This window comes from Athene cunicularia (genome assembly GCF_003259725.1).
Source record: "Athene cunicularia isolate RWA chromosome 8 unlocalized genomic scaffold, athCun1 chr8_part1, whole genome shotgun sequence".
NCBI classification, from domain to species: Eukaryota; Metazoa; Chordata; class Aves; order Strigiformes; family Strigidae; genus Athene; species Athene cunicularia.
Window position 1 is genome coordinate 3,092,548 of NW_020799109.1, and position 20,521 is coordinate 3,113,068.

General features: G+C 42.3%; 1 protein-coding gene across 1 annotated transcript in view; it reads left to right on the forward strand.

Annotated features, from left to right (window-relative positions):
- Window positions 1-20,521, forward strand: part of DOCK7 (dedicator of cytokinesis 7) — a 96,721-nt gene continuing 76,200 nt past the window's right edge. Inside the window, exons 1-7 of the mRNA XM_026853858.1 lie at window positions 1-62; window positions 492-597; window positions 15,021-15,196; window positions 15,384-15,452; window positions 18,126-18,255; window positions 18,361-18,573; window positions 18,969-19,054. Coding sequence (XP_026709659.1) covers window positions 1-62; window positions 492-597; window positions 15,021-15,196; window positions 15,384-15,452; window positions 18,126-18,255; window positions 18,361-18,573; window positions 18,969-19,054 — 842 coding nt within the window. The remainder of the gene's footprint in view (window positions 63-491; window positions 598-15,020; window positions 15,197-15,383; window positions 15,453-18,125; window positions 18,256-18,360; window positions 18,574-18,968; window positions 19,055-20,521) is intronic.

Sequence of the window (20,521 nt, forward strand, 5' to 3'; positions counted from 1 at the left end):
ATGGATATTGGTGGAAAGTGGCTGCAGGTCTTCATCTCTGTGACTGCAAAAACCAAAAATAGGCAAGGGATGAAAATGAGAGAGCAGAGCACAGGAGCAGATGTGTGACCAGGGTTGGAACTGCCAGGGGTGTGGAGAGCGCTGGAGGAGAGCTTCCTTTGATAGGAACTGGAAAGAGCCTGCTGGGAAGAAGTTTATTTGTGCTTGATGTCACGTGCATTTTATTGCCACAGATGTGCACAAAAGAGCAGCTCACAAAAGGGGAAAAAAAAAAGTAATTGCTGTTAAGAACATATGCAGCCTTGCGAGAATTTTGTGACTCTCTGGGAATTTAGTACACAAGCTCCATTCTCACCGGCCGGTGACAACCCGTATTCCAACCAGCACACTAAATAATTGGTTTCATTCCAACAGCAGTGTAAAGTGTATTTGATATATCATCTTCGTGGTAATTCTTCTACAGAGATAATGTTGTCCCTGTCTCATTTCAGAACTGTAGCTGCTGAAGTCAGGAAGCAGATCTCAGGGCAGTATGGAGGGTCTCCCCAGCTTCTCAAAAACCTCAACATTGGAGGCAGTGTCTCTCATCATACAACTGTAAGTAATGCTTGGAACATGGAAGACTGAAGAAGGTGTGCATAGTTCTTTTGGTTGCCATTTTGAAAGAAATTGAAGTGCTGACACTTTGTTGACCTACACGGCCTTGATAACACTGAGGAAAGTAATTCCATGCAAAACCTGTTAATTTTGGAGGTCTCTATCTTGCAGATGAGTTGGTGTAGCTGGGAATTTGTGTTTCCGCAGAATCTTTGTAGGACAAGGGGCTCTCTTGACCAGATATTAGTTGTTTTATCCCAGAACAGCCTGGACTGGGCATTAAATTCCACGTGCATGTGTGGTTCTCTCTAGGAAGAGCTCTTTGCAAGCTCATGTGCTTCAGGTAGTTGTTTTCTTGTGTTTCTTGTCACTCTTGAGAGTGTGACCACAGCGGCTCGTCTACTCTTCAGAGGTATTTTAAATGTTATTGTGAAAGTTGAATGTGGTTATTCCTCAGGAATGTATATTTACTTGCAAGTTTACAGTCCACTTTCAAGAGCAGCTGAAATGTAAGCCACATTGTCAGAATCACCCTTTCTGAAGTCAGATTATCTTGCATGGCCTACCAGTAACCTTCAAAATGTATTCAGCATGGTGGTAAAAATTTCAAGAGTTCAGCAAACTTTTTCAAGCTGGAACTGTATTTTTGGAAGTGTTCCTTGGATTTGGGTTGTTACTTCGGGTCATAGCACTTTCTTTTGCAGCAGTCAACTTTGAAAATAAATATTATAGCATCTTGTTTTCTTCAAAGAGGGTCAATTAGGTCAGGCTGTACTGGAAACATGCCAAGTTTGATAGTCTGTACAAGTGTTCTGAGTTTACAAGAGTTCTTGTGTTTTGGAGTAGGGTTTTGTAGAGTTCCCTCAGTTCATGTACTGCTCTGTGTCCAACTTAATGTGTTGAAGCTTTCTCATACAGAGCACAAATTCGTCTCTGGAGCTAGTATCATCTCAAGAGGGATCTCCAAGACTAAGTTAACCCTTAGTTTAGAAGATTGACTTCACACTGCAGGCTGAAAGTTAATCTTTAAGGAGATCTGGCTGTGCCAGAGTCTCTGGGGATTGAAGAGGGCTGGAATTCCTGTCATTTCCCTCTGCATCAGCTGTGTGAGTACAAGGAGAGCTGAAGGCTGGCTTTGTCAGCTGTGTGCCCAACCTTAATGGTGAGTGAGCACAAAGGAGGGGGGGTTAATGAGAGCGGTGTGTCCAGGGCTAATGCTTTATCGCAGCAATCTCTGTAGGGGTGTGGAGTGATAATGCAAAGCCCTGACTTGGCAGTTCTATATGATCTTTTGCATAATCCAGTATTAGGCAATAGGAGGGACCCCTGCTATTAGCGGTGTCGGACTGGATGGAGCACTCAGGGTCACTGAATCCACTTCCCTGCATCACTGGATAGCTGAGGGGTAGACACCTACTTTTGAAGGACCCATTGCATGTCCATCCCACAAGCTTCTGTGCCTCATTTGTCTCACATGGGGTTTCACCTTGGAATGGGTTGGCTGAATTGCCTTTTTACTCCCCTCTGCTTTCCTAAAGTGAACCTCTGCTGTGTACCTCTCCAAGCTGTTCCTCAGCCAGCCATACTTTTGATAACTTTTTCCCTTGTACTGCCACCTTTCACTCTGTTATCTCTTCTAAGGCTTTTCCATTCTGCCCTCATCAAAATGTGCATGCTCAAAGCTTCAGTCCTGTTGATTGTCACATGTAATTCTTAATGCAGGATCAGATTTGTTGGTCACAGTATTGTCAGCCATGTCTTCAGTTCTGATATTTCTCATTATCCTGTTGCTGTTGTGTTTTCTAGTAAATATATGCAAGAATCTATAAAAATCCTGGAGGTCATGCTAACTGGAAGCAGGCTCTGAGCTTTTCCTATCAAACTGCATTGTGTGATGGTTGATGTGATAAGCTCCTAAGTTTATCATATTAAATTCTGTGCTAAGCAGAGATGCTCTTCAGAAGCATCATTAACATGGAGTGATAGTTTGTAGGAGATAGTCTGTAGGAAAAGTATATTTAGTTAAGTCATGAGTCTATATCCTGGGGCTGCAGAATATGGCAGAAGTTCGCTTGTACTGAATTTTGAGTTAATTTCTCTCCCTTAGGCATCCATCAGAATCTGCTGTGCCTGCCTGTCCTGGTTTGATAACAGACATTATGCAGAGAAGAAGCATTATTGCTGTGATGCTGAAAGAGCTGTTTGCTCTGGAAAAGTTCAGAAGTCTGTGTGTCATTACACTTTTACAGAGAAGAAACAGAAGGCCCTGAATCTGCATGGCAGTTTTGTGTAGCCATACCGGTTTGAAAGCCTAGAGTAGGGCGCGTAGTGTGGGTTTAAATAGGAAATTTATGCTAAAACATATTTTAATAATGCTGTGTGATTGAGTTTCATGGGACCATCTCCACCGTGGCAAGCAAGTTGTGCTGTTGGGTGTGTAGCGTGGAACTGGAGGACTTTTAATGATAATGCAGATGTGATCTCTCCTATCCAGTGCGTCTTGCTCATCGTGTCGAGCGCTTCCACAGATAGTTATGATGCAGATAAGGTCAGCACTGGTTCTTCACTGACAGTTGCCAGCAGTAGCTGCTTATGGTAATTCGCCTGAGAGTCTGATCACATGCAGTCCAGTGGAGACATTTTTAGGGAGAAACGCACACTTTTGTGAATGAAGGGCCCTCATCACTGTGCTCAGTTGGGCCTTTTGTTGACTGAAGCCAGCGCAGGGACTTTTCACACTCAACAGACTTGCATGTGGTTGAACCTAGGATAAATGCAAAAACCTGTCAGATGAATTTTAGCAAGTCTGTTCCCTTTTGCTTCACGAGCAGCAGACAGAATGCTGCCAGAACCGTTTCTAATTTAGTAGCTGGTAGAGCTGGGGAGAAGACACTGCTTTCAAATGACTGTACAGGAGCTTGTAGTTTATTATTGTCAGCCTCCACCCTTCTGCCACTTTAGGAGCAGCTGATTTTAATTGCACATTCCTGAAACCACAGATACAGGTCCAAAGCCTTCAGAGGCTTTTTCTGTATAACCTAATGTGCTGAACTGGGGCTCTTTGCAGGATGAAGTCCTTGCAGCACTGAGCTTTTATTTTTGAAATCCAGAACAGAAGGCACTGACAGTTTGTTACTGAGAAATAGGAGCTGGTAAGGTCTTAGAGTTAGATGAAGGAGATTTTATTTTCGAAGTTAATTTTGCAAGTCTCTCTAAATCAAGTGTGTGTTTGCACCTCGGTGTTTGCCTTCTGGGTTGTGAGCCACCTGCTGCACTCATCTTCGGTGCGTCGAGAGGTTCAGTATTCCCTCATGGGAGCTGTGACTTCTCACCACCAAACTCACCGATTGAATGCACTGAAAGCAGAGAGCTTGCACTTCCTTTCAAAGAATTCCCCAGTATCTTCCAGGATAGAGTATTCACTTTGTTTATTTGATGAACTGGACTGTTTACTATGGGCTATTATAATCCCGCGTGACTAACCACTTTCTTTTCTTTCCAAGTTTATTTTTTCTGTTGAGCAACTCCTTGTGCTATGCTGTGGTGCTTGTTAACTCTGCTCACCCTCTTGCCCTGATCATTTCTGCTCATCACTGCATGCTGCAGTGTGGTAGAGGCCTGATTCCTCTCTCTGGATTACTACAGTTTTACCTGGATAAAAGTGGATTGTTAGAGATTAGTATGAGTTACTGTTGAAGCAAGCCAAACCTTTCTCAGAGTCGTGGTGTGCATGCCTCAGTTTCCTGTTGAATGGCTGTTTTTTCTGCTGCTTTGGTGTAGGAAGAGCAGAGTTTTGGTTTGTATCTGCAAATGTCTGTCTGCTTTTCCCAGTATGTGCTGTCCTTTTACAAGGGCAGATGGTGTTATCAAAGGACAGAAAATAATTGCTAGGTGTCCGGACCTTTCTTCATTTCTAGCCCAGCTGTTTCTGTGTCTTGTCCTACATTCAGCAACTTTTGTTGCTTAATTATATTTTTCAAATCAGATAGACTTAAAAAAATCTTGGATTTCTGAATACTTCACTTTTCAATGCAAAACATAAGTCACTGAAATGCTTTTGGTTGTTGTCTAAAATTAATTTTTGTTTTTCTGAGAAAAGAAAATTTTCTTTTCTTTCTTTTTTTTTTTTTAAATTTTAATTAGAAGAGCAGCATTTTACAAAACTTGCAAATAAGCAGAATGAATGTATGATCAGTTGTTTTATGGAAAAATGACAGCTGTTTCCAAAGGATTAAGGGTGATATTTCCTGTCTGTTGGTGTATGTTACTGCATAGTTGAACATTACTATGAGGAGGAACACCGTTGTAAAAGATGCTAATTAGTCTGAGAGTACAGGGGTCTGGATTCTTGGACATGATGTGATCTGACCACGTCTGCTCTCAGAGCTCCATTTTCTTCATGTAAAATAAAGGTGCTGACATTTACGTATCTTTGTAAAACAGTGCTGGGTTTATGGGCATTATCTGGGCTAATTGAAGCTTTGTCTTGGATTTATTGCCAGACTTTGGTCTATGTATTCAAATACAGTATCTCATTATTCAAGAGGAGAATATAGATTCCTTTGTATATTTTCGTTGTTTATTTTAGTGTCACTTGAAGATGAAAAGATAATTTGTGCAAATGAATGGAAAACACTGCGAGGGAAAACATGACAGTATCCTATGTGGCATAGAAAAGGGCATTTTGAAGTGTTCAGAGCCAAATCATTTTATCACCAAAATCACTAAAATTAAAAGGAAAATGAGCCAAGTCTTAATGCTCTCTCAAAGCTGATTAAGGCTTAACAGTGACTCCCATTATATGTATTTCCTGGAGGTTTTGCCCTGCCTTGTTGAATGGTCTGTCCTCGTCAGGAGAGGATGGGAGAGGCATCCACATCCTCTTCCCTGCCTCTTCCCATTAGGGATTACTCACAGTTAACTCTGCTGTGGTGCAGCCACTTGCTTTAGTAAATTAAAAGTGCTACATGCTATTTCTAAAATTAGTAGTGAGTCCTGTTGCAGAGATTATGAGCATTTTATAGGTTAAGTTGGCAAGCTGGTATCCGTTGAAAGGTTGCTGAATCTCAGTTATCTGCAGTAACTTCAACAGTTTATATGTTAGCAGAGATAACTAATCTTAACTAAATGTTGTTATACCAAGTAAATTCAGTTCTTAAATGAAGCGTTCATGACAGGCCTGTTAATAAATACTCAGAATCTAAAAATGCCATTAAATCCTACTCTTCGTTTACTGAAGTTAGTCGTGACACGTCTTTTTCAGGAATAAAATGTGTAAACAAACTGACATTTAGTGGAAATGCTGCTAACATGCTCAGCTGCAAAAAATTCTCACTATTAGATTCAAATTGCAATGTAAAAAATTTCAGCCTAAGTCCCTCTTGGTCTCAGAGTCTTTCATGCTAATGCTGTCATGGTCCCAGCAGGCAGCAGTGGATCTGAAGACGGCTCTTTCATGATGCTAAATTACAGCTGCTTTCTCCTTCTCGGAATGCCTCCTTGCCACATGCCTGCAAAGGCTCAGGAGAGCCAGCAGTGTGCTTTAGTACTGCCTGTGAGAGTGCCCCAAGGAGGAAGCCTGTGTTGGAGCACCCCATGCTACACACTCACAGTCTTCAGGCAGCTCGAGTGCCTTGTTAGCCTTTTTAGCACTAATTGGAGTGAGCCCCACGTCTCTATTACCTGGGCCAGCAGGGTTGGGTGGATGCGCCCAGCTTTTTGCACCGGTGCTCTGCAGAGCCAGCTCGCAACAGCAGGCGTGGAGACTCGAGGCTGGAGGTCCACTGTGGTCCACAGAGCTTCAGTCGATGGGCTGAGCTGTGGCAGGGGTCAACGGGGTGCTGGGGCTTGTTGCTGGCATCTCCAGGCAGGGCTGCTCAGGCGCCCAGGGCTGAGACATTGGGTCTGTCTGTGCCCAAAGCTGGCTCAGACTTGCGTGGTTTGTTAGGTGAAGCTTTGCTGCCCATGCACGTGGCAGACACAGTAATTTCTTTACCTGGGCACGTACATAAACCACTTGAGCTGTCCTCTAGTGCTGCTCCTGAGCTAATAACATGGGCAGCTCCACGTGACGCCAGCTCTGGCGTCTTCGTGTGTCTGGTGGTTAATCCATCCCCTGGATAAATTGTCCACTGATAATTGAGATGTGACTGTGCCAAGTATTTTCCACTCAGAGGAGCGTGCACATCCGTGGTTACCACGGTTCAGCTTGCACAGTTCAGAGCCACCATGGTTTGCCTGTGTGAACCCTACGGGTCTGGAGGGATCCATCTCTGCTGATCTGATGTAGTGTTTCTGCCAAAAGTGGGAAGTCTGTGATTTTTCTGCAGTATCTGGTCAAACTGTTTGGCTTTTTCATTCTTCAGTAATGGAGCTTTGATGTTCTCTTTGTCACAGTCTTTGTGCTCTCCGTTTTGGCGCAGTTTATCAGAGGTTAGCTCTTTCAGATCAGTCTCAGCACTTGTGTTTTCTGTATCAAAGTCTTTGTGTTCTTGAAATACTCTCTTGGTGAAATTATGCGATTTTTAGTCATGAAAGAAGATACTGTCTTTCTTCTTACGCATCCTTGGAGGCATAACTTGTGTCTTTCTGGGTTTGGTAAGAAATTGCTTTAGTATTCCCAGATAACTAATTAATCTCTGATTAATATTAATCTTCCTATACCCAAATGGCTTCTTACATTAGCAATCAGTTATAATAGCAAATAACCTAGCAATATTTGTACATAAAACATCTCACTGGTTTTGTGACTGGCTGTTATATGTGGGATCCTTCTTTAGGTAAGTGTACTTATAAATATTTCCTTTTGTTAGAGGCTATTTCCATTTCAAGCATTGTGATATTACAGGAATTTGACGCACATTACGGATTGTTGGGCTTGTCTGTAAAAGGAATCCAGAACTTAATACTAAATATTCTCAGATCTTAAAAATGGAGGCTTCCGACTGTTTCTAAACCAATGGTTGTCATAACAGAGAATGCTTAAACAAGTTTTTTGAGGCACGTTTACAATTTGAAATGAAAGACTTCTATCAGCTATTCTCTATTGTAATTATGTCTTTCAAAACACCGTGCAAAAGAAGTACTAAGAGCTAGAGCAAAGCTTGAGATAGGGAACTGAATTCCAGAAGCAGTGAGCATGTATGTGGAGGTAATGACTGCACTTTATGGTTGGGGAGGTGTCATCCTGTTGAGGGTTGGTAGCTGTCTGTGGTTGATGAAAAGCAGAGATTGCCTAGGAATCTCCTTGCTTCATTTGAATATTTCCATGTATTATAAATGCAGCCAAAAAATTTAATGCAGGAGTGCTCACCAGCCATCAGGCTTATGAAAATAGGGGTATGGGTTTTCTGAAATGCAGTAATGGTAGTAGACAAATACCTGCCTGATTCTTAGAATTTGGATCCAGTGATGACCAATTTTGGACTGTTTGGGTGAAAGAAAGTGTAATTTATGCAAATAAAACATGTTTTTTAATTACTTGAGCATTGTCAGTGGTTAATGCTTATGTTTCAAAACCTCTTAGTGTGACTGTGGCCTGTAGTTCACACTTAAAAATAAATCTGATACCTTTGTTTAACAATTATATCTCTTCAAACTGTTACCTTCTTTAACTTGACTGCAAATTTTATTTTTTTTTTAGTGTGTTACATGTCCTGTATTCTTAGATTTACACCAAGTCCTTCAGATTTGACTCCTGTTGCATTTCCCTGAGGTACCAGTATCCCTTTAAGGGTGACAGGGTTTTGCCACAGCAAGAACAGGCCATCTGCATTCCTGAATGTTCAACAAGGGAAGTGACTGTTTGCCCTGGAGACCTAGCAATAGCTAAGAGAAGGCTGGGGCTCAGCTTTGAAATGTTAATCTGCTGCTTCTGCCCTTCCAAGATTTTGCCCAAGGAGGCAGTGGGTGGGAAGTTGGTATTAATTTAGAATTTGAAGCTTTGGCGCAATCTGTTACAGTTTTAGCACGTTATAAATTGTTTAATATTTAAGGAGATATTGAAGTTAAGACAGAACTTTGTCCTACTTTCAAAATTGGCAAGTAATACCGTCCTGATTTTGAAGAAGTGCCTAGCCGCCAAGTAAAAACAGGAGTCAGGATCCTCCCTCTGTTGAGGAGCTCTGCAAGGTTAATTTTTCAAGGTCCCTTATCATATCCTTACAGGGAATTTAACACCCACCCAGGAGGCAGGAGGTAAAACCTTCCAGTCTTTGCTATTGTCATTTTTACAGGGCCCCAAATTGTACTGTGATCCTCACAGAGACTTTGGGAATTATGCATCTCATTTTAGATAAAAGGAAAATTGGCCTTGGATTAGGCCACGAGCTACTTGGATTCAAATCCTTGTTCTGCCAGATGCATCCTGCCAAGCCATCACTTTATAACCATTTAAAATGCTCTTGTGGCTCCCGGTGAGAATAAGCATCTCGGGAGGACAGAGGTGAAAGAGGGAGAAGGAAATGTGAGGGATGTGGTGCTTTTCATGGCTGTGCTGACATAGGCTAGCTGGAAGAGTTTGCAAAATCAGAGGTGGGATCAGTGTGTTGCTTGGAGCGCATCCCAGGAGACCACACGTGATGCTCAGTACAACACGTGTGAGTTAGGCAACAGACTTGTGGAATAGGATCTAGAAATACCCCCTCTGCTCAGCTGTTTGTGTAGGGAAAGGATGGGTTCAAGTCCTTCAGGCAAGATTCTGAATGCGTGTGGCCATCGGACATGCAGGAATGATCTACAGTGATCGAGTGGGACTACTTCTGTGCTTCATTCAGTATCTGGGAGATGGAGATGATAATTATCCCTTTTTCTGCCCTAGTTGCTACTGTGATCCCTTACTGAGCTTCTGTACAGTGCCCAGGAGAGCAAACCTTTAGTCTTTGGGTACCAGCGTGGGTGCAGGTGTTCAGTAAGGCAGCAAACTGGAGGGGGAGGCTGTTCAGGTAAGGGTATGTAATGATGGCTAATTAAATGGTGTGCTAATTAAATACATTGGTCATTTCGTGAGTGTGATGGAGAAGCACATCTCTATCAGGTATCCCCATTACCTTTGTTAGGGAGGCATCCCTGCTGCCTTCTGAATCACCTTCCCTGCAGGCCTCTGCTCGCTGAGCATCCTCGGAGCATAGCTGCTGCTGCCTTCCCTCTCTTGTTGACAGCCAGCACCACCGCTCCGCAAACCCCTGCTCACTGGGACGGGCAGAAAGTCCTTGTCAGAGGGCTCTGCTCTGCGCACGAGGGAACTGGTCGCAGTCATCTGTTCCCAGGAGCCCCACAACAGAGCAGATCTAATACAAATCTGCCCTTCGCATTTTAATTCTTGCTTCCTTGGTGGGATGGAATAAGCCGTGAGCTTTGCAGCGTGGTGCCCCGGGTGTAGCTTTCCCTCTGTGTTAGCCTGTTGCTCCTGGGTGAGATGCTCAGCTAAAGTAAATGGGGTTTGTGTTACCCTCCGTGGAGTTATGCCACATCCCCTAGCAGGGGCTCCCGCCTCTGTCACCAGATTTGTGCAGATGCTTCTTCTGTAACTGATGATGATGATACAGGTAGGTGCTCAAAAGGACATAAATAGGACGGAGACATGTTTCAGCTAGTAGTGCACTAAAACTACAGCAAAATACAATGTTTGCTGTCTAGAGAAGGACAAAGTCAATAGGAAACGAAATTTTATTTTCAAGCTTTTAAGGGGATATAACAGTGAAGAATAACACAGCCTTAAAGAAGAAAGCTTGACTGTCCCTGTTGCAGGAGAGTTGTAAACCTTTGAAATAGGGTTTCGTAATGCAACTGCTGAGAGCCATAACTGCAGCAGTACAGATGCACCTACGGAATGTGGGTGTTAAATAGTTTATATAAGCCAGATCCATCAGTCTGGGTTCTTAGTTAAGGTGACAGAGTGTGTGTCTGTGGTCAGGTTAGGGACATACATATGCAGAATTGTTATTTGCAGGCGATGTGTTTGATTTGGGGTAATTGGGCTGTGTAAGTCTGAAAAAGAGAGAGTCCTGTTTGATTTCTTCTGTACTTTCAGTTTATTTGTGTGTTGTGTTTGGTGTTTACGTTGGCAGGGAGCAGGTTATGCCCCTCTTACTCATACCCAGTGGCCCTTTTCTCCCTGTGTAGTCTTACTCATTTTAATAGCACCAGAATTGCGCTTGCCCCGAGTGCGGTGGCAGTGTCTGATCCTGGGATAAAGACTGAGTGAAAACTGTGTTAAGGAATTGTCTGAAAGGTTGTCCAAAATTTGATCTGTAATTACAGACTGTACAAAATCAAGGGGTGTGTTTTCAAAGAGTGATAATCATGGTTCTGGGAGCAGGTTTTCCTTTGCATATATTTAGTGTGTCTTTGCCATTAATTGAGACTGTTCCATAGTCCTGACGGGGAAGATGGTCAGAGCTCCTGTACAGCTGTTTCCAGAGGGCCTTAATAAATTCTTATTGGAAGAAATGGACACATTTTCAATGATTTCTTACAGTAATGCCCCAGTATTCCCTTGTTAAGTTTATTAGCCAGTTGGTAGGTGGACTGCACTTTTGCAAATACTTGACTTGAAATTGTCCCTGTGCCTTTGGAAGTCTGATAAAGAAAAACTGGCTGCTTTTTGTGGAAGAGGCACCTACTGTTGCATCCTAGGAGCTGTTGTGAGGAATCAAAAAGGCTTTTCCTGAAAGTGGGATGAAGGTGGCATTGGAGATTGCTGTCTGCAGCCTGCCAGCAAGCCAGGCTGTGGGAGAGGACAGCTGTATCGCTCCTCGACTGTTCCCCCATTTCTGCTGCAGCAGCTTTCAAACCCTTTTAATATGCACCTGAAAGTGGGACTTGCTATTCTTGCAATAATCTGGAGATCAGCTGTATGTCAGAGTGGTGCATAAGGACAAGGGCAAAACTTTTGTAAACTAAGAAGGTATCACAGTCCTACTAGGCCAGGGGAATTGGCTGTTGGATGCCTCATTATTTTTCCTGGTGCCACAAAGAGGTAAGCAAGGCCTGGAGACTCGGAGGTGAGATAGAGCAGGTTCTGCTCCTCGGTCAGCGGTGAGGCTGGGATGATGAGGTTGGATAACCAGCTCTTTATCTGAACTTGTCTGACTCTTTCAGTGTGCACGGTGGATCTAATGGGTTCGTATGATGATTTCAGGCTACTTTGGCCGGGTTGCAGGTAACATGGGAATAGCCCATGTATACTGTGTCTGTTTGTGGTCTCATCCACAGCTTCAGAGGGATGCAGGATGGAGGAAAGGTTAAGGCATCAGCACTGAGAGCCATGAGAGGAGCTGTCATGGTTCAGTTCAGACACTGGGACACCATTTGGGTTCATTTTCCTTTTGGTGCATTTGTTGGTCCTTATTCCCTCCTCCTCTTTCATCACTTCTTCCCCCACAAATATCTAAAGCTTAAAATAATGTGCTTGCCTTTTATCTGCCAATAGTCTGACACGAAGTAGTTCCTCTTCATAACCATGAATTTATGTTTGGCCTGTTTACTCAGGTGGTAGACAGTATTTCTGGCTGCACAGATGGTGAGTCTAATACAGGCTTCTGGGTTTGACTTTTATGTTTGTTTACATCTTCATGGTACAATAGTTATCCGAAGAGACAAACTGGAAAATTGTGAAGTGCAACCTTGGGCCTAATCCTGAGATGTATGAAGGGCTTGGAAACCCCTGGAGCACAGACCTGGGACCTGGTGTTGGATAGCCCCCCAAGCACTGCCCACCTTTCCAGATCAGGTGTTTTTTAACTAGCGTAGCCAGTTCATTCATCTTTTGTCCAATACATTAAAATGCTCTTGTTGGACAAGTGAAATTTGAGATGTAAAATGCCAGGAATGAGGAAATGTTGTGTGTTTGGGGCAGTGGCAGTCTCTGCCCAGTGTCTGCTTGGTCCTGCACGTCCCATCAACCTTGTGTTAATATAGAGTTTTTTCCTTGTGTTTGTAATTTTCTTCTGTTTATCAGGATGACTGGATTAGAAAGATGAGGGGGTATGAAGAAAAGGTTCCTTTTCATTAGTCTGGGGAGATGCATAGGTAAGTGAGTTTGTGCAGATTCAAACACAGCACTTGTATGGTCACCTCAGTTTTGCTGACCAAGTGCACTGGAGGGTGCCTCAGCTTTGAAGCTGCCCATGTGAAAGGGAGGTCAACAGGCGGAGTAAAAGTAAGTCCTAAAAGGTTAGGGCTCAAAAATAGGGTCAGTTAAGCAGCTTTAGAGGCTACCTTAACCCTCTGGCCTTCTTCCAGTGAGGTTGCTTTCCATGTCCAGCACAGAGCTGCATCGCTGCGTGGATGGGGCTCCAGACTGCCAACCAGAGGACCTGGGGGAGGGCCTTTTCCCAGGGCCTCTGTGGCTTTTGCCTGGTGATTTTGTTATTTTTAATCTTCATTTGGAAGGAGTCTCCATTTCTGGGTTCTTACTCTTCTTCAGGTTTGAAGTTTATCAGTAGAAAGGATTATATGTGTGCAAAGTAGCAATAGTATTATGCAGCAGTTCTTCTGAAAAAAAAACATGTACTTTTAGCAATTCCTCAATAATAAACTGTCACACTTCACTGCTGTATGTTTTGTCAGTTATCTGGTGCCAAATGGAGCTCGTTTATCTGTATGTAAGAAACAGATAGTGTGAGGTGATGACATGTTAACTGTAATGTGGGAAAGAGCAATGACAAGTTCTGCTCATTGTGAGTTTTGCAGTGATGAAAACAGTCAAAAGTATCTGGTTTGTATTTTCAAAAGTTCTCCAAAGCATATACTTTAAGTACATTTAAGTTCATCATGAACATACTTTTAAGTCCATTTCAACAGTTCAGGATTAGAAATGGAAAAGAGGTTATGGAGTCAGAGTTAAATAGATCATGATGGTGCATTTCTTTCTACAGAAATTAATTTCTATTTTTTACCTAAATTGCAGAACTAAATATTGAGTTTCTAGACATCATATTTTTTTTGTGGACCGGATTCTTATCTGGTGTGAAGTCATCTTGTCCAACTCGCCTGACTTCACTGGAGTCACAGAATTTTTCTGCTGAAGGATTTGCCTTCTGTATTTTAAGAAAATTGCAGTATTCATTGAAGTTGGCTGTGGTAGGAGAGATTCTTTCAATACCCTCTGTGTTAGCCAAGTCTTTTTTTCTTGAATAAAAAGTTGATTCATTTCAGAATGTTTTGGCAATAGAAGTTTAAAAACTGGAATTTGAGATTAGTGTAGCTTTTTTAGGGGGGAAACACATTTAAAACTTGAATACTAAATGTTCTTTTTAAAGTCATCTGCAACAGAAGACAAGCTGCAGGATCGTTCCCTGTCCCACAGAAATTGTCTGGATGACAGGAAAGAGGAAGTAGTAGAGAAAAATTGCTGAATTTTGATGTGTTTTTGTGACTCATATTAAACCACTCAGCCTCGCTGGGATGTGCCAGGGAATTCTAGGAAATCTGACAGTTGCTGTAGAGACAGGTTCCTCAAAACTTGTTTTTAGCATTTCATTTTCTTAATGTCTATGTTTATGTACAGCCTCATAGCATAATGATCTCATATCAGAATATATATATATGTATTTATGTAATACACATATGTAAAAAGACACAGTTATGCAATGTGAGTATGTATCCAGTTTATGTAATTTTCCGTGTATCTAAAAGAAGCTCACTTTTTTCAGTGTGGTGAGATCAGCAGTGCCAATGAAACCTACTGTTTTCCCACACGTGTGTGTGTTCAGTCATCCCTTGTGCTTTGGGTGCAACCTTTGTCCCCAGTAAAGATGCTTTTCAAGCTTCTGTTTTATTTAGAGCAGTCTCTTCCTGGCTTGGGCAGAGTCATCATGGCACTAAAGGTCCTAATATCAGGGAGAAGATGTGGTTAAATTTGTACCTGTGATAGACAAACATTGTGTTTTGTGCTCTCCAGAGAAGTGGTTTAATTCAAAATAATGTTAGTCTTTAGAGAGCTGTGGCTTTCTGAGTTCCTGGTAAATCACCCCCTGCCCTGGATTCCTGTCTGGGGGCCGTGTCTGAGGGTGAAAGGGTTCTTGCATCTTGGATCAGGGTGAAGGTTCCTTTTGTGATGAGAGCGTGGCAAAAACAAACCCGAAGTCAACACATGGGAAATTAAGTGCAGAATTTCCTTTTGGTGCAAACTGATGAATTTCTTGAAAACAGATGAATCATTTTTTAGATGATGGTGGCATGCATCATAGAAATACCAGAGAAATATCAAATAAAAGATAAGACATGAAAAATAGCTTTGTGATGTGTATTAGCTAGGGTTAACACCGCTAGAGTTAATTATTGTCTGATGTTAGATCAAGTTCCCTCAACAAGGCAGAAGAGCTCTTTTAAAAAACAAAGTAGACCATGTGTATGTGATTTTTTTTTTCCCCCCTTTTTTTGCTGTTTTAAGAGCCTTCCATTGTTTGTTTTTTTCCCAGGTGCCACTTACAGAAGCAGTGGACCCAGTTGAGTTAGAGGATTACCTTATTACACACCCGATTGCGGTGGAGTCTGGACCCCTGAGAGACTTGCTCGAGTTTCCTCCCGATGACATCGAGGTTGTGTACACTCCTCGAGAATGTCGAACGCTTGTGTCGGCTGTGCCTGAAGAGAGGTAGGAGGTGACACCTTGCTCAAGGGAATTAATTGGTCTGGATTTGAGTATCTGCAAGGCTAAAGCCTGGAATTTTTGTCTGTAAATGCCTGAAAGAGTAAATACAAACCTGCTTGAAGTGTGTATGTTTAAGAAGTCATTATCATGCCTGTGATTTTGAAGGTGTTTGTTTTTATTCTTTTAACAGTGAGATGGACCCTCACGTGAGGGACTGTGTAAGAAGTTACACGGAAGACTGGGCGATTGTGAACAGAAAGTGAGTTCCTCTGTGGTATTTGTCAGCTTGATTTCATACTTAAATTTTTGCAGGATGGCTAGCTGGTATGAGGACACTCAGAAATTATTGTCCTGGCTACTGATTCCATGTGCCCTGGCTTTTAATTGCCCAGCTCAGCTGAACTGATGCTTTGTGTTTAGCTGAAATGATGCTTTGTGTTTTGAAAATTAGATCTCAGACATAAAAAGCCCTTGGGGCGTTTTTGAAAATCTAGACCCCTTTACTCAACAGTTGCTCCTTTAGAATGTTAGTGAAATTAGGGAGTGCGACCAAGTAAAATTACTTTCAGCATTTGTTTATTCCTTTGTTCCATAGTTTTTAGCTCTTTTTAGAGAGAAATTGCATTAATTTTGTAACGATGTAAGATTTATGTGCATGCACAACCACCTAATACATAAGGTGCCCTCTGCAGCATTCATTTGTTCCTAAAGAGACTTTGAGAAAGTACATAATTTAAACAAATAATTGTTAATATTTTGAACTACCACAACATTTATGTAATGAGTTAACAGTTTAGAGAATGTGCATGCATTGATTAATTTATGCACATTAGCAGAAAGGTTTCTGAGTAGCTCTACTTGGAACATACAGTCTCTCAGATGATTGAAAGTCTGATGACTTCAAGAGCTACTGTCAAGGAGTAAGTGATCCATGTGATGTGCATCACCTACAAATGACTTGACTACATCTACAGCTCTGCCCTTGTGGCAGTTGCTACAATTCACTGGTTTAATGTTGTCCTGAGAACCACTTCAGGGGATGCTGAAGATATGCTTTGCAGTGCTAAGACGACCTAATAAAAATGTGTTTTGTAATCTCATACCAAAAAAAAAAAATCCACCACCCAGAAAGAAACCTGAGAGAGAGGTGCTTTATTAACTCCCAGCCTTGTGGGCAGAGTAGACTTGGGCACTGTGACCCAGCCAGCCAGCACTCCTCTTGGTTTCTCAGTGGCTTTTGCTGGTCTCTGGAATGCCTGGCTGTGATTCCTGCACTGAGGAGCTTTAGTTGCCCCGTGGAGCTTTCTGTCCTGTGCAGATCAGCTGCTGGTTGAGTTCTGTGTCAGGGTAGGCATGGAGACATCACGGTTGCCTGAGTGGGTTGAAGGTGTGATGGGTGATTGTTGAACTACAAAGATTGTCTTGCCCCTTCAGAGGAGGAGAGGCACTTCCGTAAGCATTTATAGCAATTTTTACTTGGATAAAAGTGTGGCAGTAGGCTGGGTAGAAACAGGAGGATTACTGCTGGAGCAGGGAAAGAAACAAGAAGCCTGGCTGGGAGGGATTAAACTGTTTTTCAAGTAAGGATGCTAACAGGTTTTTCTTAATCCATCCTATTGGATGGTTACAAGTGCTTTGCCTAGCTTGGGGGGCAAAAAATCCAGCTCTTCTAGCTTTAGCAGAACTCTAGCAGAAGAACATGACTTCAGATGTGCTATCCTTCTCTCTCCCCCACCCCTGGGGAAGTAATCTTTATATCAATCTCCGTCTACAGTTCTTTGTAACCAAAATGTTTTTTTGGGGGCAGGCAAATCCATCCCTTCAGTGATTAGTTTAATGGTATTGGAAAAGGTAAATAAGTTTTCTTCACTGGCCTGATAAAACAACAGCATATACTTATTTCAACCTTATGGCATAATTTCTGTACATTAGTCTGAATGTAGCAATGATCACAGGCACCTCTGAAGTCAGGTCTGGTTTAGAATGAATTTACACTTGGTGGTGGAGCTGTGATTGAAATGCAGACACTCCAGGTGAGGGTTATACAGATTGTATTGTCAGCTCTCAGGAATTATAACCTAGCGAGGGAAAATGCTCTCCTCCTTTTCATCCTCCCTTTCGTTATTCACTGCTAGCATGCCCATGGTTTTCACATGTCTGTGTGTCCTTCTCTGTTAACTTTGGTAACAGGGGAGATAAGAACAATTATTTCTAGATGTGACACCAGCACTACTTTAGGAACTGACTTAGAGCGCATATTGTAAGGAGACCGTGGCTCTGGCCATATGTGTCTGCAAATATAGACACGGTGCCATTTGGTACTTGAAAATTTGTTAGTCAAAGAGATCTAATCTTGTCAGCAACAGTAGACAGACTGTTTACTAACAAGCGCTCTTACACTCTGGAAGGCTCTGAGGGGCCCAGTTCTGCTTCTAAAGATGCTATGGGAAGGTGCTCATGTTAGTTGAGGTTGGAAGGTCGCGTTTTCCAGAGGTGCTCGGGACTTCTGTGCTTCATACAGTCTTACCCAAAGTTGGTGGTTTGGTTTTCAAGCTACTAATTTTGTCTGCTCCAGGTCAGTTCTTGCTCCAACAGAGTCGCTGGCCTTCACCCCTCATGTTCTTGGCCTGTTTTAAGCTTGGCATTACAGTCACACATTTGACGATGACCTTAACTGGCCATTGATAATACTTCTTTTGACATCACCCAGGGTTGCTTTGTAGTTGAACAGAGTCACATTGTAGTACTGGAATACTGGTGGTTGGATTATTACCCAGCTACAGTGGAGGGTGACTGGAAATACTGTTTGCAGAAAGCAGTTTATGCTTTGAGAGGACCCACACTGATAATACTGGGTTTGTTCTGTAATGCTGCTTCTGGGTTTGGGGTTAAAAAGGGTGCTAAGAATGCATTTGAAATGCTTTGTTTTCAGATATCACAAGCTGGGAACTGGATTTAATCCCAACACCTTAGACAAACAGAAGGAGAGGCAAAAGGGACTCCCCAAACAGATCTTTGAGTCTGATGAAGCTCCAGATGGCAACAGTTACCAGGATGAACAAGTAATGTACCTGTAAAACCTTACTACATAAAATCTAATTTATAGTCGCATTTTAAAAGTGCAGTGCCTTTCCTGTTATAAGTTGCTTTTAATTTTTGAATCTTAGGATGACCTTAAGCGACGTTCAATGTCAATTGATGATACTCCCCGGGGCAGCTGGGCATGCAGTATTTTTGATCTGAAGAACTCCCTTCCAGATGCCCTTCTCCCAAACCTACTGGACCGAACCCCAAATGAAGAGATTGACCACCACAATGAAGACCAGAGGAAGTCCAGTAGGCATAAGGAGCTTTTTGCACTACATCCAGCACCAGATGAGGTATTTTTATCTACCTGTGGGTGTGACTGAAAAAATGAAGGATATAGGGAATGTGAAATTTGTCAGTCTGCTATGGATTTAAAGGAGTTAAGATCACCTGTGCTTAATGGCCATGAGAACCTTAGCTATTTGGTGGGTTGCATGTTTTTTAGCATATTGTCTTGCTGTAGAGATGACTTTCTGAAGATTGGCTTTCCATTATAGTTACGAAATCCCCTGTAATGTAGAAACATTAAAGGGATTTAATTTAGCACATTTATAGCTGGTGATGAATGCAGTGTGCTGGTAAACCTTGAATTAAGTTGGTGCTAGTGTCTTAAAAGAAAAAAGTGATACCTAAGTTTGCTTCATAACGCTGTTAGTGGTTTGTACAAGTGGTATGTCTCTAATTTCAGGAGGAGCCTATAGAACGACTTAGTATACCTGAAGTACCCAAAGAACACTTTGGCCAAAGACTCCTGGTGAAGTGTTTGTCCCTTAAGTAAGTATCACTCCAACAGACAGCTGCATTACAGAGCCTGAGAATTTAAATCTGCTCTTGTACCCACATACATCCTGATGCATCTTGTATCCACGTGCATCTGTTTATTACTCTTGAAGGGACGTAACACTGTTTGGTTTAGTTGTAGGCTTAAACGTTAGTTCTGTCAAGGGTAGGTTACACAGTACGGTGCATCAGACAGTTTTATCTTCAAGACTTCATATTGGTGTGACACAGAAAATATTCACCTTCCGTGGCTTTTCTCCGTGCTGCTTTGCAGCCAGTCTGTAGCTATACCTGTTCCATGGTGCTAGCACACAAGCTGCACTTGTTCGGGGCTCTGAAGTTGGCCGTTGGTGGTCAGCTCTGTAACAGGGATGTTTAAGAGCAGTGAAAAAAGAAAAAGTTTAAAAATGCTTAAGCTTTAAAACATAAGACAACCACAGATTTGCCGAAGTTTAGGCTCAACAACCTTGACTGTGTCCCTTTAAGAGTGAAGACTTTATATACTTACCAAGCATTAACTGGAGGAATAGAAACCTGTTAAACAAGTTTAATGAAGTGGAGCTCCTGAATATAGGGTTACCTGCAGCTGGTTCATAGCCTATAACTCTTCTCTAATAACACAAGGTAAAATTTTACTGTTATTCCCTTGGAGAAATAAAGTACAAAACTGATTTTCCACACTGCTGTATTCATCTTCTGTGTCCTCAGTTAGGTCAACCCTTCTTATTAGAGAGCTCCAGTTAGACTACATTGCAGCTCATAACTGAGATATATGTGTGGGACATATGTCCTGCTTGTAGAGTACTCCAGGACCTAATATAGCCATAGAGATGAACTGATTTTGCAGCCTTTTATGAACTGGAACAACATAATACGCAGTAGCAGTGGAGCTTCCTCTCCAAAGGATGGTGTCTTTAGTATAAATAACTTAAATGCTGGATATTAATGATTTCTGCTATTTTGAGCGTCTCTTGTTGACTGTAAATTTGTAGCAAATCTGCCCAAGTACATGCTTGTTTGTGTACCACAGTAATCTCTGAAACTGTACTTAGTTGTAAGAGCTAGTGTTCAAGATAGCGCTACCTTCGTGGCACTAAGAGAAGTATGAAGTCTCTTCCCCAGGGAGTTTTTCAGTCCAAGCAGAAATGTGTTTACACCAAAAGGGTTACCGTAGTGGTAGGATGACCTAAGCAGGGTCATCTTCAGGTTAATCTCCCCTTTCATCCAAAACTAAAGAAAATACCTGTTTGATGATGCAGTCTTGTATGATGATGTTCTCTCTGGGCTGAAAAGCTGAGAGTTCTGTGTGAGGGCTGGGTTCTGGGAGATCCCAGCATGAATTGGGCATTAGTTTCATGGAGAGGCTGTGCAGACAGGAGAGTGGTGGTGCAATCCCTGCTCGCTTTGGTGCAGGAACAAGTTTTTAATATTTTTTTTCCCTTCTTTTAACTTCCCAGGCGA